The 24,550-nt window shown below is 43.7% G+C and overlaps 2 protein-coding genes across 3 annotated transcripts in view; both read left to right on the top strand.

Annotated features, from left to right (window-relative positions):
* Nucleotides 1–518: 518 nt before the first annotated feature.
* ipo7 (importin 7) lies at nucleotides 519–16,906 on the top strand. 2 transcript variants are annotated; one of them, XM_084476410.1, is made up of 25 exons: nucleotides 519–810; nucleotides 2,411–2,492; nucleotides 4,482–4,635; nucleotides 5,009–5,167; nucleotides 5,328–5,484; nucleotides 5,664–5,753; nucleotides 5,904–5,998; nucleotides 6,100–6,184; nucleotides 6,303–6,437; nucleotides 6,781–6,880; nucleotides 7,034–7,110; nucleotides 7,271–7,387; nucleotides 7,716–7,805; nucleotides 8,143–8,308; nucleotides 8,934–9,094; nucleotides 9,243–9,371; nucleotides 10,184–10,250; nucleotides 10,365–10,490; nucleotides 10,676–10,773; nucleotides 10,874–10,969; nucleotides 11,866–12,086; nucleotides 13,633–13,838; nucleotides 15,033–15,239; nucleotides 16,340–16,488; nucleotides 16,592–16,906. In XM_084476410.1, the coding sequence occupies exons 1-24, from the start codon at nucleotides 727–729 to the stop codon at nucleotides 16,486–16,488; spliced, it is 3,051 nt and encodes a 1,016-aa protein (XP_084332536.1). In that variant the 5' UTR covers nucleotides 519–726; the 3' UTR covers nucleotides 16,592–16,906. The 2 variants fall into 2 exon arrangements, with proteins under 2 accessions (XP_084332536.1, XP_084332535.1); XM_084476409.1 differs by having other exon boundaries at nucleotides 520–810; nucleotides 16,340–16,456.
* Nucleotides 16,907–18,799: 1,893 nt separating this feature from the next.
* Nucleotides 18,800–24,550, top strand: part of LOC311356677 (switch-associated protein 70-like) — a 13,435-nt gene continuing 7,684 nt past the window's right edge. Inside the window, exons 1-4 of the mRNA XM_084476488.1 lie at nucleotides 18,800–18,928; nucleotides 21,355–21,495; nucleotides 22,403–22,576; nucleotides 24,056–24,289. Coding sequence (XP_084332614.1) covers nucleotides 18,833–18,928; nucleotides 21,355–21,495; nucleotides 22,403–22,576; nucleotides 24,056–24,289 — 645 coding nt within the window. The 5' untranslated portion in view covers nucleotides 18,800–18,832. The remainder of the gene's footprint in view (nucleotides 18,929–21,354; nucleotides 21,496–22,402; nucleotides 22,577–24,055; nucleotides 24,290–24,550) is intronic.

Raw genomic sequence — 24,550 nt, 5'->3', positions numbered from 1 at the left:
ACCCGTCACGTTACAACACGACCTTTTACCTTTACACCCAGCTCCAAGGGGAGATATTCCAGGAGAGCGCCCCCTGGCGTACTACACATGGATGTACTACACCAGTAGTATACTACTGATTGGAAATGCCTGCTTGTCCGCGAAACCAAAACCGTTGTCTTCTTTATTTATGTCGTTTGTTCAACGGTTGGAATATTTAACGTTTAATTCTGAGAAGTGTGAACTCCTATGGTCCACTCACAAATCCGTACGTATAATTGCGTTGAATGCGTATTTCCATATATATATATTTTTTTCTTCTATTATTCCTATTTAACATATCTATGCTTTTTTTTTTTTTTTTTAATTGTTCAAGTAAGCAAGGTTATCCCCAGACCCATAGTGAGTACGTATAACGTGTCAAGAAAGTTCGCCAGCCGAGCCGTAGTCGCAAGAAGAAGAAGAAGAAGAAGAAGAAGATAAAACTACAAATCCCTGGAGCTAGAGCCACCACAAGCGGATGTTCGTACTGCAGAAACTTGGCGCTGATTTATCCGGGTACTTCGTGCACACTTCTTCCTTTCGCGCCGGTAACTGGAGAGCCGTGCGTCCATGTGCGCAGCGACTGGGAACTGAAAAGAACCACAGAGAGAGAGAGAGAGAGGAGAAGAAGAAGAAGAAGAAGAAGAAGGAGGAAAAAAAAACCACCCCAGAATCCGAGCCACCACCAAACAGGAGCGTTCAGCTATGGATCCGGAGTCTTTGATCGAGGCCCTTCGGGGGACCATGGACCCCAACCTGCGCGAAGCCGCCGAGAGACAGCTGAACGAGGTGAAGTTGTTGTGGCGGCGGCGGCGGCGGTGGTGGTGGTGGTGGTTGTTGCGCGGGCCCCGGGATCGGGGCCCTCGGTCCGCTCACAACATCAAAGATGGTTGTGTGTGTATGTGTGTGTGAGATCACGCAATCGGGAGGGGGGGGGGATCTGCTGTCGTTATTTAAGTTTCTCAGAAAACGTACCGTTGGACGTTTGATGCGTGTCGGTGTGAGGACGACATTACTTTTGCCCGTGGTGTGTGCACTCCGCGTGTACGGTGACAACCGCCCGTTCTGATGACAGGCGCTGGCCGTGCGTAACGTTAGCAGCGGCGGTGCCAGTGCGGGGCTAACCTCGCTGCTAGTGCTAATGCTAGCAGCCATGGTGTGCTAATGGTTCCCTTCCTTGTGTGTCACACACACACACACACACACACAGTTGCTGCAGTTCCTTATTATTTACGAAACGTAATAGAGAACACACACACACACACACACACACACTGGTACTGGTACTGGTAATGGCGAATGGTGTGTCAGTGTTTTGACGAGATGTGACCACGGCGTTAAGAGTTGAAGGGAAGGAGAGGGGCAGGATAAGTTGGCTAACTTCGGCTAACGTTACTAGTTGGAAAGCCTCCCCCTGTTCTGTAGCCTCCGCTGCTGCTGCTGCTCACGTGTCATTACGAGCAGCCAGCGGTGATGACATTTGATTTTCACGGCCCACTAGTAAAAGAAATGCGAGATCACATTAAACCCCCCCCCCCCCCCCCATGTTCACATAACGATATATTCCTTCATCAGAGTCACTTCGGATTTTTTTGTTGGAATAAGTAAGCTACGATGCTCGGAAGTTGACGTAGGTTAACTGTTTTAAGACTCAATGTCACAGTGGTGGGGGGGAAAAGCCACGAGAAGCAAGGCCAGCCCCATGTACGGTTTTTACCAAGTTGGGGGGGAAAAATGTGTACAGGTTTAAAGAGCGCCCCGGAAAATGTACCATGCGTTAACGCGTCCGTCAAAATGACAAGCAAGCCGGGTCGGCTAGCTAATGCTCACTTCTTATTCTGTGACTAATGTATGGGGGAGTTGTCAATGGTTTTCATATTGGTATTAGTGTTTAGCCTTTTAACACGTGTGAGGCATTCCATAATAACCCGCCTTGCGTATATTTGGCCATAATGTATGTTATATACTACCAGTGTGTCCACACACTGATGTCATATTTGCCTGGGTCAGGAGTTCACGTAGACCATCTATTTGGAAAAAGCTGGATAGTTGACAGTACTACATTTTATTCCTGTAATTCCTCTGCTTAACTTGCATATGGATATAGATGTAGATAGATGGGTATCAATGATAGTTGTTTTTTTCTGTAGCACCTGTCAGTCCTATTATCTCCATAGTCAAACTATTGGCTACTTTAATGGTAACCAATACATCCACAATAGTTAATCTATAAATGGCTAATACCTTTGCATATACTTTGACATGCCTACTCACTCAATGCCACCTCTAATCTGCATTTTCACTGTTTGTCAATATTATGTAATTGTATAAAAATGTTTTGGGATGGGGCAGGGTTTAAACTAAATTGTCTTTCCTTTCTTATTTATAGGGACACACCCAGGTCAACTTTGTGTCTACTCTATTACGAGTGACCATGTCAGATCAACTGGATCTGAATGTGAGGCAAGCAGGTGAGCCAAAGTCTATGTTGATATTCTTTGCATGGCATTATTTACATACATTGAAAACAAGTATATCATGGCTGCTATTGTAGCCATGGCAACCATTCAATATTCATCATCAAGGTCTTAATTTATTCAGTTTTAGATATGTATATATGTATAGAAATACACTTATGAGTGGGAAAATAACCTGCAAGGCTAAAATACACTCCAGACATTTCGACAAGTCTGTTTACTGTTGTATGTAAATGTATAATTTACATTGGACTTCAAAAGTGTTTTTATATTAAAAACTACAATAAACTATTGTTGTGAAATGTTTTCTGCGGGCAGTAGACTTGCTAGGGCCGATGTACACATAAGAGACCAGGGTCATTTCTCCCAAAACGGAGAGCTCTGGTTTGCTGCTGCCAGGGGATACCATGTGCCTTCGAGGCACACTCACTGGAAGTTGGCACAATTAAGATGACACAATCAAGTATCCACAACGTAGCTGGTTAATTGTCCTTTGCCCCCCCCTGAAAGCTGTACGTTTCTTTATTCCCACCCTACATCTACTGAAAATGTTAGATTGACCCTTTTTAAAATTCTATTTAAATTGCTGTTTTTAGTCTAGTGATCTGCCAGTATTGGGGCAGTAGTGTACTGGGGATGGCATTCGAGGCTTGGGTAAGGGGGTTACGCTCTGTCAGCACTGATGGGCAGGATTATGATTGCCTCACCGGTGGCATAGACACATGTGTCAGCAGTCTAACCCTCCCCCTCCCGCATTCCCTCAGATGCCTTTCCCTGCAGGCAGTTGGCCTTAAAGGGAACCCCCATTAGCCTCTCTCATACACAATTGTCACCAGTGCGCTACATTTGAAATGTGACACAGCTATTTAGAATCTATTTTGGGCAACTTTTTTGATGCCGTAAAATTTTGGCCCTAAAATACTTTGTTGACCGTGTATAACGTGTTTATATAAATAAAAAAAAAGGATTCTAATGTAATGTGACATCACTGAATACTTGGAGTGCGGTAATGTATTAGCCAACCTCAGACACTACTGCCGCTTCTGCTTGGCCTGCTTTATGTGTTTTATCACCACCAAGGCATTGAAACTGAGCTCCCTTTGCAATTGTTAACATTGGTTTCTTCAGACGAAACTACAGCATCAGATGGAGCTACCCTGTACGACTTAGCATTGTTTCTTCGATGGACTTAAGTCACCTGACTAGTTCGGAGTACTTTTTTTTAGTAAACAATTTCAGGGCTGGAATGCGTGTCATAGAACAGGCTACACCTTTGTGTTTATCGCAGTGACAGTGGTGTTGGTGTAGTTACATCAGCCCATCCAGATATTCACGTTTTGTATTGAGCAATGTCTGTCTGGCCTTGGCTGTGCAGTAATTGATTTTCAAAGATGGCTGCGTCTTGCATAGTTCAAAAAACAGAGTGAGGCTCTTGCTCCCTTTGCTCTTGCTGAATACTGTCAAACGAAAGGCAAAGACATATTCTGAGAAAGTTTTTTGATTGGTGTGAGATTGCTATATATTGTTTGTTGCCACTATTCTTATTTTATTTTGGCAGACTGTGCTTTTCATCAGCAACTGAAACTCGCTGATTGGTCCTAACATAGTACATTTTTGGGAAAGGCTTTCAAAGGGATCCAGGCCGGACTGGCCATCTGCAGAGGGAAACAGAATGTCAACTTCTAAGAACAGGATGGTCTCACGAGGCTAGGGTTGGTGTAACTGTATCTAAAAAAAGGGGTATAAAGACTACATGTTCGAGTGACTGCAGCAGACGAGCAACACAACCAGGGGTTTGCAACATCAACACAACCTTGCAACACGGTTCAGAGCTGTGTCCTGTACATGACTCAAATCTAAGGCGTGACATCCACCTGTATGTTGCAGGCCATGGATTGGTGAATTTGCATGTGGGTCAGTATTTGTCGTAATGGTCTCTCAAATGAACTGACTGTTTTGCCTATGGGTCTGTTTCCCTCCCAGGTGTGATTTACCTTAAGAACATGATAACCCAGCATTGGAGTGAGGGAGACAGCTCCTCCAGTGAGCCCCCCGTCAATAACATCCCCGAGGAGGACCGGCAGTTCATCCGAGACAACATTGTGGAGGCCATCATCCACTCCCCAGAGCGCATCAGGTAACCAAAGTACAGTGGGTTGTTGAGCCAAAAACAAATGTTTCTCATTTGCTTGTAGACTAGTTATATAGTAAAGACATAATCAACTATCTTTTAAAGCCAATACTGGTAGCCTTTTATTTTTCTTGCAACCTGAAACCCACAGTGGTTTTATCCCAAATTGATATAGAATTTTCAGAGTAATTGTAGTTTCCGTAATTACCATCCAGATATATTTCCAATCTGGATTACACATACACAAGTAGTAAGAACAAGCCATTCGTTGACTTGATTAATGTCTAAACTTCTTTACTGCTGTAATTTGCCACTTTGCTGCCCTTTCCCATCAACCCCAACGACTACTGAATGCCCGTTTTCCACAAAACCTTTTTAGAGTTCAACTGACGACATGCATCCATCACATGATCAAGCACGATTACCCAGGGAAGTGGACGACCATCGTTGACAAGATTGGCTTCTACCTACAGTCGGACAACAGTGCAGGGTGGCTCGGAATCCTTCTCTGCCTCTATCAGTTGGTCAAGAACTATGAGTAAGCAGATGCCTTCTAAGAATCTCCTCTTTGTCCCACACAAGTCCCACATAAATAAAAGTTCAAAGGTTTTACTTTGCCATAACTGATAATGAATAATGATACTAGAGTATTGTCCAGGTTGTTTCTCTGGCTAATTTGGATCGCTGTGCTCAATCAGGTACAAGAAACCAGATGAACGCCAGCCTCTGGTGGCTGCCATGCACATCTTTATGCCCATGCTGAAGGATCGCTTCATCCAGCTGCTGCCCGATCCATCCAGTGACTCTGTTCTGGTGCAGAAGCAGATCTTTAAGATCATCTATGCCCTGTTTCAGGTACTGGTGTTGCATTGTATGACGTTCATCTTCAATGCATATAGATGGATAGATGGCTCTTGTTATCCTTTTCTTCGAACTAAGCGACATTATCTGCATTAAGTAAAATTGTATTAGTTGCTGAGAAAGTGCCTCCCTAACAGATGTGAATTCAACCTGCTGTGTCATTATTCCTACAGTACAACCTCCCCCTGGAGCTCATTAACAGACAGAACCTGACGGAGTGGATGGAGATCCTCAAGACCGTAGTGGACAGAGATGTGCCTCCAGTGAGTTAATAAAATTAATTAGTCATGGGATTATGCTTCCATGATTAGCTGCCTAGAAAACCACTGAGTGGTTCCTTGCGTTCCCCTTCCCCTCCACCAGTGTCAAAATCCACCTGACAAAAGTGTGGCTTTTTTTTTTTTCCCCCACAGGAGACCATGCAGGCAGATGAGGAAGAGAGGCCTGAGCTGCCCTGGTGGAAGTGTAAGAAGTGGGCTCTTCACATCTTGGCGAGGCTGTTTGAGAGGTAGACGTCATGTTTTTGTTTACACTTGAGATGTATATTGTAAAACAGATTTTTTTTTTTTCTTTCAAACGGATATTACTAAAGGACAAATCTCTTTGCAGGTATGGAAGCCCTGGAAACACAACCAAAGAGTATGCAGAATTTGCTGAACTATTCCTTAAAGGATATGCAGTTGCTGCACAACAGGTGTGTGTGTGTTTGAGGGAGTAACTCTATGCATTGATAAATGTGACTGGACATTAAGGGTTGTGATACTGTGGACTGTAACATATATATATATATAACCCGTTCTTTTCCCGACTAGGTGCTGCTCAAAGTGTTGTATCAGTACAAGGAGAAGCAATACGTGGCCCCCAGGGTACTCCAGCAAACACTTAACTATATTAACCAGGGCATCGCGCACGCAGTCACCTGGAAGAACCTCAAACAACACATCCAGGTTTGAATGCATATATATATCTCCCGAATGCTTACACAACAGCTGTCATGAGCAAGTATCTAAGCAATAGATGTACAGGTCTGTACCGCTTGTTGACTCATGGGCGCTAATGCCAAGCTTGCGTCATCATTTGTAGGATAAAGCTTGCGTCATCATTTGCATACTTTTGTTTGGTTGCATAATATGGTTACGACCACTGAAGTCGTATTCTGCACTGTTTCACTGAGGGGGAAAATGGTGAAATACGGAAATGTCGTTTCAAAACGACAGATGCTTTGATGAAATCATGGCCATGGCACTGTATCCAATCTGACACGCCTTGTTTCTGCTTGACCTTCTGCAGGGCATCATTCAGGATGTGGTTTTCCCACTCATGTGTTACACAGACAGCGACGAGGAGCTGTGGCAGGAGGACCCGTACGAGTACATCCGCATGAAGTTTGGTGAGTGGTGGCGGAATGACACAACAAGACGCATCTCCACCATTATCGCTGGATCCTATCGGATGCTGTTGCTAATGAACACATGGTTTTAGTGAGCCCCTTCTAACGCGTCACCTACTTTTTTTTTTTTAATTATTAATTATTTTTTTTAAGATGTGTTCGAGGACTTCATTTCCCCAACCACGGCGGCACAAACGCTGCTCTTCACTTCCTGCAATAAGAGGAAAGAGGTGGGTTCATTGAGCGTCGATCAACGGAGCATGTGACGCAATTAATTAATTGGTCGTGTGATGCTCTTTGAGAACCGTCTATGGATATGTGACCGGTTGAAAAGATGAATCTCCCTTGGGCTGAAGCACTGACGACTTGGGTTTTCTTTGTTCTGTTCAGGTCCTGCAGAAGACGATGGGCTTCTGCTACCAGATCCTCACCGACCCCGCCTGTGACCCCAGGAAAAAGGACGGCGCCCTTCACATGATCGGGTCGCTAGCTGAGATCCTGCTCAAGGTGAGTTTGGACGCAGAACGTTTGTAGCCGTGTTCAGGTGTTTCCTTGTGCGGCAAAGCTTTTGGAACTTTTTGTTTTCCTTATGCTAGTCCTCTATAGCGTATTTGACAAGTCTGTTAACGACTATTTAGAGGATTGACCTTGTCACTAGCTTTTTGTTCATGTTCTGTCTTTTCATTCACTAACAAAGTGGCGCATCTTGTAACAAAAAAATATTTGTTTAAAATGACAGGTCCTGTCACAACTGTCCATTAAGAAATTGTTTTTGGGCCTATGCAATAACTGATGGCTTATGTGGTGGTGTTCTCCCTTTGTTCCTTTTACACAGAAAAAGGTTTATAAGGATCAGATGGAGTTTATGCTGCAGAATCACGTCTTCCCTCTGTTCCGCAGTGAACTGGGCTACATGAGAGCCAGGGTAAGACTTGTTAATTACCATGCTTTGGTCCATTAATGCTGTTAAAATAAGTCTGTCTACCTGTCCATTCCTGAGTCACGTCTAGAACCTCATTTACTGTAAAGCAACTAGGTAATGTCCTCATTTAAAAAACCTCTTGCCAAAATATAGGTCTAAAAATATGTATAAATTGAAAGCATTTCAAATTATAAGTAACAATAAATGGCATTTTGTGGATGCTTGTATCCAAAATGTCTTTAAAACCACCAAGAATGCATTCTTTTCTCATCGTCGGAGGGCCAGGTTGGAATAATAGTCTTGTTGTTTTTAATTGTATTATCGTTCATTGAACACACAGGCCTGCTGGGTGTTGCATTACTTCTGTGAGGTGAAGTTCAAGAGCGACCAGAACCTGCAGACGGCTCTGGAGCTGACCCGCCTGTGTCTCATCAACGACAACGAGATGCCCGTCAAGGTGGAGGCAGCCATTGCCCTGCAGGTCCTCATTAGCAACCAGGAGAAAGGTGAAGACGTTCAGCACATCAAAAGCCATTGAATGCGTTTCATGTCCAGTGCATTATGTTGAATGTTGCATGTCATTTATCGCTGCTAACTAAAATGAACATTATTTTTTTAATGGTATTAATATTTGTATGCATTATCTTGACAAGATTGACAGATAATAACTGGAAGGCTCAGACATGTGATTTGAATCATGAATTTATTATTTTCCATACATGGGATAATACAACTACACACCGCTTGCCACACCGCTTCACATTAACAGACAGGCCCCTTTTACAACAGGGAGTTTTAGCTTTTATTTTAATTTTTTTATAATATGTGAACACTTCTGCAGTGTAGATGGCTATGGTTAGTCGTTGAAAAAAAGCTCTCTGCTTATCCCTTCAGGCTGTACTCCAAACACGATTAGAGAGGAAGAGAAGACTCATCTAGTCATTAATCATGTTAAGGGTGATCGCATGTAAAAACATGTTTGAGGTTTTTCCCATTGGTTGTTCACCCAAGGATTCAACTTATCAAAATGCAACCCTCCCAACAAACCAAAAAAGACAAAACGTAGCTTACGATCAACACGTTTTACCTCCTCGCTGACCACACGGCCCCAATCCCCTACCCCTTCTGCAGCCAAAGAGTACATCACCCCCTTCATTCGGCCCGTGATGCAAGCGCTTCTGCACATCGTCCGGGAAACGGAGAACGATGACCTCACCAACGTCATCCAGAAGATGATCTGTGAATACAGCGAAGAGGTCACGCCCATCGCAGTGGAGATGACGCAGCACTTGGTGAGTGCCTTTTTTATTATTTTTAATTACGGAAAGTGACTCACTGCCAGTTCACCGCCACTGGCAACAAGGTATAATAGAGGTGTGGCGGGTCACTACTGTACCAACGCCAATGTGACTCTTTTTGTGTCCTCCTTGCGGACGACAGGCCATGACCTTCAACCAGGTGATCCAGACGGGCCCAGAGGAGGAAGGAGGAGACGACAAGGCGGTCACGGCCATGGGCATCCTCAACACCATCGACACGTTGCTCAGCGTGGTGGAGGACCATAAGGAGGTTGGCTCCACACTCGCACACAAAGCTCATTCACTCACTCACTCACTCACTCACTCACTCTGCTGTAGTGTGGCCGGCGGCAATCGTCAGCCGCCCACCACCGGCCATGAGTGCTCTTTCTCTCTCTCCCCCCCCCCCCCCCCCCCCACCCACAATGCATCGGTCATGAGCTAGAAATAGTGTTGGACGGCCACAAGGTCCGCCAAGGCTCTTCCTCACAGCAGCAGCCCTCGGTTGCATAACACTGTACTACTCGGATCTATCTGTGTACCGCTCTTTCTATGAAAGAATTAACCGCAAGCGGGGGGGCTTATATTTTTTACGAGACAAGTACGAGGCGTACAGCACACAGTCAATAAAGGGAGAGATGACAGTCGGGACTGTTAAGACTTCCCCCAGGGACGGCAGTAGATTTATTCTGGTAAACTGCTGGTGTAGCACTGTTTTTATGTATCGACAGTGTCAAACACTGCGTTAAAGCTTGCAGGGATTTCCATTTGATCAGCTTTTGATCTTTTTTTTTTTTATATCACACGTTATATCTCACGTTGTAGGATGTAAGATGTGAGAAGTCTTGCATCTTGATCCAAAAAGAGCCAAAGAGGGCAAGATCATGTGATTTTTCTGCATTTGAGAAGTGTTTCTTTCACACACACCTGTGAGACAGACGAGATGGATACTCCAAACAAACAGCTGACGGATGGCCTCTAAAACATTGCTAACTTATTACTCAAATCATTGTTTATTATTATTATAAACCTTTTTTCGTTTTGTCCAGTAAGTTAATTTAAATTGTAATGTGTTTTTTGTAGATCACCCAGCAGTTGGAGGGCATCTGCCTGCAGGTCATTGGGACGGTCCTGCAACAACACGTCCTTGGTAGGCAGCTCGCGCTCCGCTGCATTCCTGTCCATACACGGGCCGAGTGGAGAGAGGCATGTTGTTGTCCCTCGACTACTCATTAACCTGCGCGTCTTTCCCCTGCTTCTCCAGAGTTCTACGAGGAGATCCTGTCGTTGGCCCACAGCCTGACCTGCCAGCAGGTGTCGCCACAGATGTGGCAGCTGCTGCCGCTGGTGTACGAAGTCTTTCAGCAAGATGGGTTTGACTACTTCACAGGTACGTCGTTGTTTTGTTACCTGACCCTCAGTGTTTTCCATTAATGGCGGTTCAAGGTCTACTTGATTGTTCTAGTTTATTCTAACTGATTAAATCGACACAAAGTGTAACAAATTGACAAACACCTCTTTAGGATATTGTGCACACTAGGGCTAACTCCCTCCTGTTTCGACACCGTCTTACAGATATGATGCCTCTGCTCCACAATTATGTCACCGTGGACACGGACACCCTGCTCTCCGACACCAAATACCTTGAGATCATCTACGCTATGTGCAAGAAGGTAAACCCCGGTTCAACCCGGCGGGACTCCTCTGGGTTTGGGGGTCTCTGAGCTGCGGTGATGCTTACTGTAACCCTTCTGAAACCTTTTTTTCGTGCAGATCCTGACGGGAGACCCCGGGGAGGACCCCGAGTGTCACGCCGCCAAGCTCCTGGAGGTCATCATCCTGCAGTGCAAAGGTCGTGGAATTGATCAGGTCAGCATCCCCACGCAGAACCCCCTTATTCATCAGAACTAAATTGTTGTCCTACAGCACAGTCAACTAAGAACCCATATTCATACATTGTACACACTGATACCTGACGGATGCCTTTTGAATTATCAAATGACAATTGATGATGGCTCTTGGATCATATCGGTAGGCTTTAGATTTATACCATTCAGTACTCGGTGCCTTTGACCTTGTACCTACGACCGAATTATAGATGTGCCAATATTCAGTGTTTCAGCACTCCCTCTTGTGGGATATTTCTACTTAAATATTAGGCTAATAGTAGCCTATATATTTTGTCTAATTGAACGCAGACGCTTACAAGACTGGATGCGCACATTGCCGTCATGTTAGGAAACGTTCCTTTGTTTGTAGAGGCGGGCTGTCGTGTAGCGGTGGCGCTTCACCTTGCCTCCACACCCGTGGGGAAACCCTGAGCTCCAACCCCCCCTAACTGAGCTTTTGGCGGTTTATTAATTCTCAAACCGGATTGGCTGATCAATGTCTAAATTGTTGTCGTGGTGCACTGGGCTAAGGCGCGTACCATATATTAGGCCTAAGTCCTAATCGCAGAGACCCAGGATCGAATCCAGCCTGGGTCATTTACTGCATGTCCTCCCCTCTGTCTCCCACATGTTCCTCTCGGTCTCTCTCTCTATAATAAAGCTGAAAAATGCAAAAAATAAATCTTTAAATTGTTGTCGACTCTGAAACTACCTGAAAATACAAACACAAAAAAAATCGTCTGCAATGAAAGGCGTAACGAAGGAGGTCTTGGACCAGATTATCGCTACATAATAATGAACCAAATTAATTTAGATCTGACCGGTCTGCAGAGCGGACTAGTACTCAGTCAGTCAGTTCACCCCTCCCCCTCACAGGTGGTGCCCTTGTTCGTGGCGGCCGCGCTGGAGCGTTTGACGCGGGAGGTGAAGACCAGCGAGCTGAGGACCATGTGTCTGCAGGTGGCCATCGCCGCCCTCTACTACAGCCCCCCCCTGCTCCTCAACACCCTGGAGAACCTCCGCTTCCCCAACAACACGGAGCCCATCACCAACCACTTCATCACCCAGTGGCTCAAGGATGTCGACTGCTTCCTCGGGTGAGGGGGGGATCCCTGCGACCTCATTGCTTCCTTTTCGCCTGGCATTGACGTTAGGGGCTGGGCGATTAATCGAATTTTGATCGCGATTTCGATTTTCAGAGTTAAAGATCACCAAACTAATATAATCGAGTTGAACGAATTTTTTTTTTTTTAATATATATAGAAATTGCAGAACAGCTGGATTCATATCTGGACTTTATTTTCTATTTGACCATTTTGTGTATATTTTTAAGGGGAAATTTCAAAGTTCTCATTTACAATGACAGTGTTTTTTTTTTTTTTTGGAGAGAAATGATGAATAAATGCATCATGTTTTCAAACTCAAAAATAATCGTTTGAATAATCGAGATTTCAATATTGACCAAAATAATCGTGATTATGATTTTTTTTTTTTTCCATAATCGAGCGGCCCTACATTAACATGCGTTTTTGCGTCATCGGGTATCAATCCGTACATTCATTTAATTTACCCCTGGCCTTACTTACAGTGAGTCTCTTGTTGTTTATATTTGTACTGGACATTGCTGTTGCAGAAATATAGACTATGGCAACTAGGATTTTACTCGTTTGCATGTCAGCCCCCCGCGCAAGTTTTAAAGAACGTGTTCAAATACGGTTTGGCGTTGTGATGATGATAGAAGGGACCTGGCAACATCGCTCGGCTGGTTTAAACAGTCTGCGGCAGTTGGCACACCGTCAGAAACGATGACTGCACAGCGGTCACACCGACAAAGAGGAAATACACCAAGTGGAGGCTCTCGGTCTCTGTTGACGTCCTACCCTCACGTGGGGCCTTCTGTGTTGACTTCACCGTGTCAGTGTCTAAAGTCAAACAAACCTCTGGTACAGAAGTTCCCCACTGCTTTCAGGAGACTATTTTAACAAATGTACTTCTCCAGTGACCAGTCAACTATATGGATTGGATTTTAAACCTTTTACAGACACTTTGGCTTAAGGATATTTGTTGGTGTGCATTGGTGTCACATTTTTTTTTTTTAATGCAACGTCCAATACACTCCGCTGCGGTAGCGCTGCAGTGTCTTCCACACCGTTAACGGAGTGTGGTCTCGTTTCACGTCCAGAGTTTTTCCTGGTCTTAGTTTGTATTCATTTTTTTTACCAAAAAGATGCTCAGGTGTTTTGGTTCCACTGGTAAGGTCGTTTCCAGTCCAGACAAACGTGCGCCTACTGATCCCCCGCCCCCGCAGAAACATAATTTGTTTGAACAAATCTTTGCTAAAATCTTTACTACTTTAAACTTTACTAATGCATCTTTGCTACATGGTATTCATGATATGCGATTTGCTACATCTTACGAAAACAATCCCTTTATCTTTCAATCCCCCCCCGGCGTCAACAATCGTGCCCGCAATAGCGCTCGTCCGCGATCAATCCCCCCCCCCCCCCGCCCCGTCAACAATTTGTGCCCCTCTAACAGAAAAGTCCCCCCCCGCCCCCCATTACAACCGGTCTAGAATCGCCACTGCATAACATCAACCGTTTCAAAGTGACATTGTTTTCCTTGCCTTCCTCGTGTCCACAGTCTCCACGACCGGAAGATGTGCGTGCTGGGGCTGTGCGCCCTCATCGACCTGGACCAGCGGCCCGTGGCGGTGAACCAGGTGGCCGGCCAGCTCCTCCCCGCGGCCATCCTGCTCTTCACGGGCCTGAAGCGGGCCTACGCCTGCAGAGCGGAGCACGAGAACGAGGACGAGGACGATGAAGATGGAGAGGATGACGAGGAGACGGGTGAGAAGACTCTTTTTTTTTATTTTTTTTATTTTTTTTATTTTTTTAAAGAGTAACCCAAACACCTGCTACTGATTTAATCCCAAAAAAGCTGTGCTTCAGGGATATGACGGATGAGGCAATTCATATTGCCTATAGAGACTATAGAAAAGGGGAATCCATGCTGTGGATAAACCGATGTATCCGCTGTAAATCGGTATCGGACGATATTCACCCCGTTTTCAGCCATTGGGGGAAAATGAGATTCAGAGGTGACAGTGGCGTAGTTGTGATCTGTATCGCAATTTTTTTTTTTGTTGTATTTTTCCACCAAAATTTGAAAGGTCAAAAATAGTCAAAGGTTTTCATACATTTTATATCATTTTAATCGGTGCTCATTCAAAGATAAGTGTGAAGGGCTGAAACGCTTTAGTTAGGTTCTGAAAGTCTCATTTTTTATTCCTGGCAATAATAACACAAAAATTAACATCAGTGTCTGACGAATCGGTACTGGCCCAGAACTGTACAATCAGCCCTAAGATACAACCGTCATTTGTGGAGGATTGAGAAAGCGGTGTGGTTGGTTCCCCGGGGGGCGTGAGATGCTCACTAGGCATGGGCAAAATGATTCTTTTCCGGGAATCAGTTCTTTCAGTTCCTTTCACTATCACAATTCGTTTGTTTGATTCGTTCGTTCAGTTCGTTCAGTTTGTTAAGTCATATGGTCAGTTACGTCATTTGGCAGGGCATCTCAGGTGTCTGGCCTCACCACTTTGCTTTTAAATATGAGGTACGCCCGCAAACGAAGCCTTTAAAACCACCAGAAGGTCTCAGACGGTGACGGTGCTCGGGAAAACAGCTAATTTCTGTAGCATTAGCCTACGACGCCCATTACACGTGTGGTTTGAGAACGTTTTAGACTCAATCAATATGAGAACGTTTTAGACTCAATCAAAATGAAGTCGAGGGGAGACGAAGCTCTGTTCGTTTATATCTTTTATTTACCATATTGATTGAGTGACCATAATTTTATTTTATGTAAAAAAAATAATAAAAAAAAAAGGAATCACTTCTCTTCTTTTTGGGAATCAGTTCTCGTCGTTCACCTTCGGGATTCGTTCGTTCTGACCGAATCGTTCGCGAATCGCCCATGCCTAATGCTCACTGACTGACTGACTGACGGCGTGTCCCCCTTCTCCCCCCCCCCCTCTGTAGCCGAGCTGGGCAGCGACGAGGACGACATCGACGAGGAGGGCCAGGAGTACCTGGAGATGCTGGCCAAGCAGGCGGGCGAGGACGGCGACGACGAGGACTGGGAGGAGGACGACGCCGAGGAGACGGCGCTGGAGGGCTACACCACGGCCGTGGACGACGAGGACAACCTGGTGGACGAGTACCAGATCTTCAAGACCATCCTACAGAGTAAGGACGGCCGCGCGCCCCCCCCCCCCCCCCCCCCCCCCCCCCAACCCATCAGGGTCGGCCCGTGTTGAGTTGCATGTAGTAGTACTGCCAGAACTACCAGGTCTATACAGCGTAGACTAGGGATGTGAATAACTCTAATTTTTCATGGTCGAATAATCAGTGGGTGGTTATGAACGAATAATCGATTATTCGATGCCGATGTTCACAAAGGCAGCCGTGGATCATCGGCAAGAAATCACTTAATATCTTAAACGCAAAAAAAAACGAACTTTTAACAGTGATCAGTGTTTGTGTTGTATGCATATATATGAATATGTATGCTTGTGTATTGTGTATATTGTTTTTCTGTACATGATTAACTATTAGTGCTACAGAACCAACATTAGTTCCGTCCGTTAATTCTTGTTTATTTGAATGGGGGAAAAAATGTTAACGGTCCAAATGTTGAAAAATCGACTTTGACCCTCAGGAACGAATAATCGAATAATCAAATATTCTGACCCATCCCTAGCGTAGACTGGTAGTTCCCGCACTCCCTCGGGAGGTTATTTTCGTGTTCCAGAGGTGTGCGCCAAATCGCAGTAACGCCTCGTACCCACGTGTACACCGTCCGTCGACGGAAGAGAGTGGGCGTGTCCGACGCATGGGGTATAAAACACGGATCTGCGTATGACGTGCGTATAATAACGCGATCTGATTGGGTGACGGATCCGTCGCTGCCTGAAAAGTTAAACTTTTCTCAACTTTTTGGACGCAAGAGACGGAGACCGATTTGACGGACGGGACCCACAATGCATTTCGGGAGCGTCCCCATGTAAAGTCAATGAGATCCGTCGACGGACGTGTACAGCGGGTACGAGGCGTAAGAACTAAGCATGAGGGCCATGATGACCTCATTTTGGGTTCACGCACAGCAACCATGAATTGGGTTCAAGCCCGGGAAAAAGGTCGCTTCGATCTGAACGGATCGCTCATGATTCGCATTTGAATACTTCAGGCGTTAACTTTTCAAGGTATCTTGCATCCAAACGTTGCGTCGTTCTCCTCTACGGATGTGATTTTTAACCTGTGACCTTTGTTTCTTGTTTCGGTTGCAGATCTGCAGGCGAAGGACCCCGCGTGGTACCAGGCTCTCACGCAAGTCCTGGACGAGGATCAGGGCAAACACCTCCACGACATCGGGACACTCGCTGACCAGAGACGGGCAGCACATGGCAAGTGTCCCCCCCACCCCCACAATGCATGAGTGAGCGGTCGCTGTCACGCGCTTCAATCTCTTAACATGGTCTGGCCCGACGACGCGTGTCATTATCTTTACGACGTGCCGTTTTTTGTCTCGTCATTCCCAGAATCCAAGATGATCGAGAAGCACGGAGGATACAAGTTCACAGTGCCAGAGGTGCCAACTAACTTCAACTTTGGAGGCAGCGCTCCGGGAATGAATTGAGTCCACCCCCCCCTTCGTCTTTTTATTACTCTGTGACTGATTGTAGTGAAGTGAAAAAAAAAAAAAAGCTTGTGTTGTTCCCTTCAATAGCGGTCCCAGAACTGGTTCTTCTCAGTCATTCTTCAATCTCTGAAATTGGAAATAGCACCAGAAGATGTGGGGGGGGGGGGAAAAGGAAACCCAAAACGCAGCCAATGACTGGGGGGGGGGGGGGGGGGGGTGAAAAAACCTAAAAGGAAACCAAGAACTTGAGCACGACGCGTGAGGAAGAAGCTCTCGACAGCGCGGTGTTCTGGGAGTCCAACGTGGACCGGAGACCATGATGGCAACTCTTTTTCTTTTCCCAACCTAACAAAATTGGGGGCTTCTAACAATTTGAAAAAGGATGATGGGACGAAATAATGCATTATCACTGTTTAGGCCCACCGGGCCGTGATAACGTTACACCTGGCAGTCTTGATATAATTTTTCTGCATAAACAAATTGTCATGTTTGTTAATGTACTTGCAAGCCAAGGTTATTGATCTTTTATTTTTTTCTCCAAGTAGCCTCACATAACATCTAGGGGCAACTTTCAAAGGTGTCAACAGTATTCATATGTAGCATATTGGATACTCCATAGCACTATTTGACACCTGACCTCTGTAAATGAATGACTAGCACTTTCATAATGTTCAGGTCTCCTAGCCTTCTGTATCAGACTGCAATTTTTTTTAAAGCGATGAAGACTATTTAAAAACAACAAATGGCTGTAACTTTGTTACTTTTCAAAGCAACTCCTCCTCTAATGGCTGGTTGTCACATGTATTTGGTTATGGTGTTGGTCAATAGGCGATGTATAACTTTTACCAACATGGAAACATTCTAGATTTCTGAAAAAAGAGAATGCTCTCGGTGTTCCGTTGGGGTACCTACACGACGTAATTGGATGAGCTCTGAAAGTACGGACCGGGTACTTTTACGAAGCATGTACATTTGGACTTGACGTCGAGGTCTCAAGCTTTTGGTTGGTGTATGTATGAACCATCTCTATATACAACAGCATATTAAAAAAAGAAAAGCTAAGGGAATTGAGGCATTTGTGTCTTTCATTGTACGTTTTTAAGTTTCTCATGAGCTAATTAAGTATAAATCACTTAAATAACCTTATTTTTTTCCGTATGACTCACCTTATATCAAGCCATCAGTCTTATGTTTTTGCCATTTGCCTCGTGTGTGGAGAGGTGCGTGCTATTGTACGTTGTTATAAGCACGTCGGATGGTGTGGATTAGTTCGCCTTTACCCAGCGAGCCGTCTTGGAAGGTCTGTGTTTGACAACCAGTTTTGACTGAATAAATGATTGCCTAATAGGTTTTTTTTGCAACAACCCTTGCAAATATATACATCTATTGATCTTAGACAATAGGATTTTAGTCCCTATTGTAACGGTTTCTATTGCTTCGCACCGGGCGGAGTACCATGTGCGGGGCTCGGCTCCGATGGACGCAGGGCGGACTGTACCGACCGCCAGTGGAACGGGTGGAGATCGAGAGATGATTGGTGGTTTATACTTCTCACCACATGATGCTCTTCTCGACAAGGAGTGACAATGAAGTATGAAGACGCAACGTCTGAAGTCAAGTTCCTGGTTGTTTCCATATAACGTTAGGCCAATTACCTAGTTCTTTAGCTACTCTCTCTCTATATATATATATATAGATATAGATAAAATGGTAGGCCCATTCACCAAATCTGAAGCTTTTACAATTTAATCTAACTACTACTCACCTTAGCACTCAAGTATACTTTGTCAGGGTCATCCATATGTGTAATAATTTATTTTGAGCCATGTAAAAAATAAATGCCTGTTTATTAACAAAAATGAAATGACTAACTTTTTTTACTGTTTTTATTTTATTTTTTTAATGCGATTCATGCAATCCTTCATTATTGAGGTGATTATTAGGGGAACATTTGGTGCAATGTTTATATGAAACCAATGATCACCGGACTGCCTCATTTACATGTGTTTACAGAAAATCAGCTGCGACATCTGGGTCACATGTCTCAGAGTCTGGTAAAACCACGGGGGGGGGTTGCGGCTTGAGGTAGAGGGACGGTTAACTACTTGGTGTTGTTGGTGTAGACTCCTGTGGATTAAAAATGTGGAAGAGTGACGAGCTTTTGAAACCAATATGGCATGCGTTCTCCGCTTTGGACGTGGATAAGTGTGGAAAAGTTTCGAAATCTCAGTTAAAGGTGGGACTTTTAATCTACGTTGTAATAGTTGTACTCACTGTTAAATATATGACGCCTTATCATGCAATTATACGTTGTCTTGCATAATGCGTCATGGGTGTTTTAGTCTGAATCCCATTTATTTTTATTTCAAGGGATTTATCTCACGATTAATTGCATTAGTGATCAATATTTATATTCGATGCAGGCTACTTTCTCCAATCAACCAATGGACTACTGTAGACCTATGTATAAAGACAACTCGTTTTTGTCTTAAATGAAATCTTAAATTATTTCAATACAGTCAGTGCAATTAAAAAGCGTCGGGGTCTATGATGGTTATATGAATACTAAGTAGCCTATAGAATAATAACAATATATAACTATTACTATAAAAGCATTGCTAATTCAAAATAAAACACATTTTATTACAACAATTAAATCAAAATCACTTTTTTCACACTGTAACTCTGCCCTTACACTGGATCAGAGCATTTTCTAAATAGCTCTGCACTGGATGGGCGTTATTTCAATTACATGTCTTGAAAATACATATTAAACTTGGGTATGGAGTAAATGTATCCGAGTGGAAACAAATCGATGTTATTTGTAACTAGTTACATTTGGTCATATTATCTATGAATTAAAAAAATATATATACTTTATTAGTGTCTGACTATAAATTAAGATATCATTATCGCCGCCTAGGAGGTTACGTTTTTTGTTTGTCTGGCCGAGTGCCTGTGAGCGGGATATCTCGAAAAGATGAGTACAGATTTGTACCGAATTTGGTGGGAATGTTAGTTATAGTTTATAGGCAAGGTAAGGAGTTAGTAACTTTTCATACCAATCAGCCAAAAGGGGGCGTGAAAAAGTGCATAACTTCACTATGTTGGTGTCGTGTCCTAAAAGGGTTGTCAAGGGTTCGGGGTGATTGATGGGTGACCTCCTTATGCCCCGCCCACTTCCTGTTTTCTTGGAATATGCCCCCCCCCCCCCCCCCTAAAGGGGGGGGGGGGGGCTTGTGGGCTCAGCTTTCTAAATTAACCTGAGAGAGCAGTTACAGTTACTTTTGCCTTGTACTTCACGTTATTTATTCATTTTCATTTCAACCCTTATTTCACAAAGATTTGACATTTTGGGAGAAAATAGGACCAACATAGAAACTTCTCCATGCATTTATTACGAGTAGGTTGGGTTATTCTTTGCATTCTTTCAAAAAAAAAAAAAGCTCTTTGTCAGCTACAGCTTGTTTAGAATGCAGCTGCTAGAGTTCTAACAAGGACTAAACTATTTGAACGTCTTACACCGATTCCCAAATCCCTGCATTGGCTTCCGGTATGACAGAGGTTGATATAAAAATACTGCTGCTCACCTATAAATTACTAAATGCTTCCACTATGAACCCTGTAGATAGACCTTTAAGATCAACTGGGACAAGTCAGCTAATTGTTCCCTGAGTCAAAACAAAACTTGGGAGAGCAGATTTAAGCTACTGTCCAACACAAAGCTGGAATAAACTTCCTGAAGATCTGAAACTTGCTTCAGCCCTGACTACTTTTAAATCCAGGTTATAAACGTTTTTGTTCACCTTTGCTTCCTACTACTAGAATTTGAACCTGTCCTTTCATTCAAATGTATTTTATGCACTCTTTGAAATCCTGTTTTAGTTTATTGTATGATATTTTTTTTACGTGAAGAACATTGAGCCTGCCTTGTGTATGAAGTGTGCTATATAGATAAAGTTGACTTGGCATGATAGATATTTTTGTAAAAATCACCCGTATTTTAGTTAAATGCATTTGCTCACAAGTAATTTGTATGTTTGATACATTTAATCAGCATATAGTTGTATCTAGATAAATGTAAAAATGTTGGCCGTTTCTATGAGTGACGTGCAGAAAGTTACACATGACTTGTGATGCAAATCTAGAAGTTATTTTCTATGCATGGTTGCATGATACAAAATAGATGTTGGTTTCAAAAGGTTAGGCCTAATCGGCTAGAAGTGAATTCAAGTTGATATTCTTTCTTTTATATCACACTATATATAGAAGTAGCATTTCTCCTATTAGTTTCCAAAATGTAATGGTTCCCAATATTTTTGCAACACCATTTTCTGTGATTTTGCTGTATCTGCTTCACTACACATTTGTTAAACACACTTGAAAACATCTGCCCATAATATCAATGTCTAATGTGAACAGTACATGGTCTGAAGTGTAGTGTGAGCAGATATACATTATATTTACATATAGTGTGAGCAGGACTGTAGTTTTGATCATTGTTACGTATCATTACGCTGTTTGTATCGACTTTCTCTTATTTTTTTCAGTAAAAAAAATGTATCATCAAATACCTAAATAGTTTACAAAGTCAGCCATCTTCCAGGATCCCATATGCATGAGAGACCATGGTGGGTTTAACCCATGTTGTCTGTGTCTCAGGTGCTCTCCTACAACCTGTGCACGGTGATGAACATCCCCCATGACCCCGTGTCTCTAGAAGAACACTTCAAGGATGATGACAGAGGCCCCGTCTCTAACCAAGGCTACATGCCTTACCTCCAACGCTTCATCCTGGAAAAGGTATAGGATGGCAACGCGCCCTTCATATCATCACCTCTCCGAAGATTGTTGTGCTTGTCAAAATTGGAGTTTGGCTATTTTCCATTTCCGAAGCCGATCTTCAAATTTGGAGTTTTTGGTTCAATCTGTAGTGAATCTATAGGACATGAAATTAATCCAAACTAAACAGATTTGATGGTAATGGGATATTATCATTCCTTTACTGCAGTCTAGTATAGCTTTGGTTTGCTGTCCTAAACTGCTTTAGTGGGCTGCAATACAAGAAACCCTCCAACAAGCCTATTCTTCATGAGGATTAGCACATCTGGGTTGCTCCTGCCCTGTCTTTGCTGTAGAGTAGAAACTTCCTGTTAAGAATTTATTCTATCCGACCATTATATATATTTTTATGTTTGAGTTCCTTTTGAGGATAACATACAACTCAACTCAGTTCTAATGAAATACAATTGATGTAGCCCATTTCAGACACAATTAACTTAAAATAAATAAAGATAAATCATAAAACGCTACAACTAATGCAATTGAATCCAACTACAGCAAAAGGTTATCTCCAGTGAAAACATCCATGTTTGTAACTCAATGTATTTATTTTGACTTAATTCTAACTGTGGAAAATACACAATACCCTGAAAAGAACCATCACCTGGCACAAGTAACCTACTGCAGTTTCTTTTGTCCCTGTGCCCTGAGGGCTTTTCCGCGTCTTTCTCTCTTGGATTCTGACTTGCATTGTAATGAAGCAGTTGAAAACATTAGCTTTATACGCCGCAACATCCTGTGGAATTCATTAGGTGGAAGAAAACAAACGGCAGTTTCCTACTGAGCGTTTGTGAATAGTCTTCCCTTGTGTTTGACCTTTACCTCCTGTTTGACCTTTACCTCCTTTTCTCTCCGTTTAAACTCACAGGCAAGGGACAATTTCGACATGCAGGACTTGAACAAGATGTGCTGGACAATGTCCTACAAGAAAAACATGAACATGAGAAGTCTCCTCATTTCAAAGGAGGATGCCTACAAAGTCTGGTGCATTTTCACCTTCCTGTCCGAGGACACGTACCCTCTGGTCATCCTGGCAGAAGAGGTGAGGGAGATCAGTTTGAAGAGCAAATACACACCAAGTAGTTCCACCAAGTAGTTAGTAATATATGAAACATATCAATGTATCATGTATTAAATATACTGCTCCACTGCTTAAACAAGCTGTGTTAGCCTATATTCAGGACTGTGTACTTTTTCACATTGACGCCAGCGATCGGATTTCACAAAGGTAGTCGGGTAGTGAGAAATACGCCACACAGCGTGCAGTTCATACACTACCGTTCAAAGGTTTGAGGTCACCCAGACAATTTCATGTTTTCCATGAAAACTCACTAGCCACTAGCCACTCACTAGCCATTTCTCAATACCAAGTACGCGGACTACGTTCTCGCGGACTTGGAAGTACGTACTTGGCAAGTCCGGACTTTCAAGTACAGACTTCCGAGAACGCGAGTACGCACCTGCAATTGGAACAGCAGAGGACTCGATGATGCATCCTGGGATATTTAACGGTCCCAAGTCCACACGAGTCACCTCCGATGCGTCCTCGGTAGAACGGCCTCATCGAGAACACACACAGGTTTTTACGACAGTACTCGCGTTCTCGCGTACTTGGAATTGGAACAGTGCTTGGGCTACCACTGATGACGTTTATCGAGAACGCAAGTACACGAGTACACACGAGAACGCGAATTGAGAAACGGCCACTCTTTCATTCAACAGTTTTCAGCTGTGCTAACATAATTGCACAAGGGTTTTCTGATCATCAATTAGCCTTTTAACATGATCAGCTAAACAATGCACCAGTAGACCACAGGCGTGACGGTGGCTGTAAACGGGCCTTTGTGCACCTATGGAGATATTCCATTCAAATTAGCCGTTTCCAGTTAGAATAGTCATTTATCACATTAACAATGTCTAGACTGTATTTCTGGTTAATTTAATGTTATCTACATTGAAAAATGTATTGACATTTTCTTTAAAAAAAAAAATCTAGATGTTTCTAGATGACCCCAAACTTTTAAACGATAGTGTATATACTGTATATTAGGGGTGTAACAAAAACCGATTTGAATCGGAAAATCGATTTTGATTTAAAAGATGCAAATCTTCTGAATCGAACTGAATCGAATCGTTCCATTTTAAAAATGTATCGTTCCTGAATCGTGTCGTACCCCATGTATCGAGAGACTCATCGAATCGTCTTTTATCGGAGAGATGCACACCCCTAACAAATACACTTCTTCTCTAGTCTTTGATAAATCTTTTTGAAGGAAATGCCACATTTACAAGTCAATTCATTTTGTGAAATGATCGTCTACTTTCAACAAGAAATCCATTGCATCACACCCTCTCGAATTGAGCCGTGCCACATCGAATCGAATCGAAATCCTTCTGAATCGAACTGAATCGAATCGTTAACCATTTAAAAATCTTTTTTATTTTATACGCATCGAATCGTCTTTTATTGGAGAGATGCACACCCCTACTGTATATACATGGTTTTGATCTACCTCTCTAGATTGAGTACCTGCTGCGGAAGCTCCTGGAGGCCATGGGGAGCAGCTGGAACCAGGACCGCTTTGCGGAGTACAAGCTGCAGCTGAGCCTGCAGAGGAACAACGGGGGGCTGAGCGCCTGGGAGCTCATCAACCTGGTGGGGATGGCTCACTTCAGCAAGGGCATGAGCCTGCACACCGTGTCCATGGGCATCACGCAGGTGTACCAGGAGCTCATCCTGGACGTGCTCAAACAGGTGAGCCCCCGTGTGGAGGAACCCACCTGACCCCACACGACTTGACCTGATGTTCTCCAGATGCGTTCTGTAGGATAATCAGACCCCCCAGTAAAAGTCAGACCCCAGTTGGTGTATCTTCCACGTACCTTGTTTACACCCGAGCCGCCTCTGCCGTTGATATCAGCTTAAAGTTTCTCATGTTCAGTCTCGCTGTTCGTACATGGAATACCTTTACAATTAACTATTTTCAGTTTCTAGACACCAGTTGAGCCATGACCT

The sequence above is a fragment of the Micromesistius poutassou genome (genome assembly GCF_964030765.1).
Source record: "Micromesistius poutassou genome assembly, chromosome: 12".
Taxonomy (NCBI): domain Eukaryota; kingdom Metazoa; phylum Chordata; class Actinopteri; order Gadiformes; family Gadidae; genus Micromesistius; species Micromesistius poutassou.
Note: the sequence above shows the minus strand (reverse complement) of the source record. Positions and strands in the feature narration are given on the sequence as shown.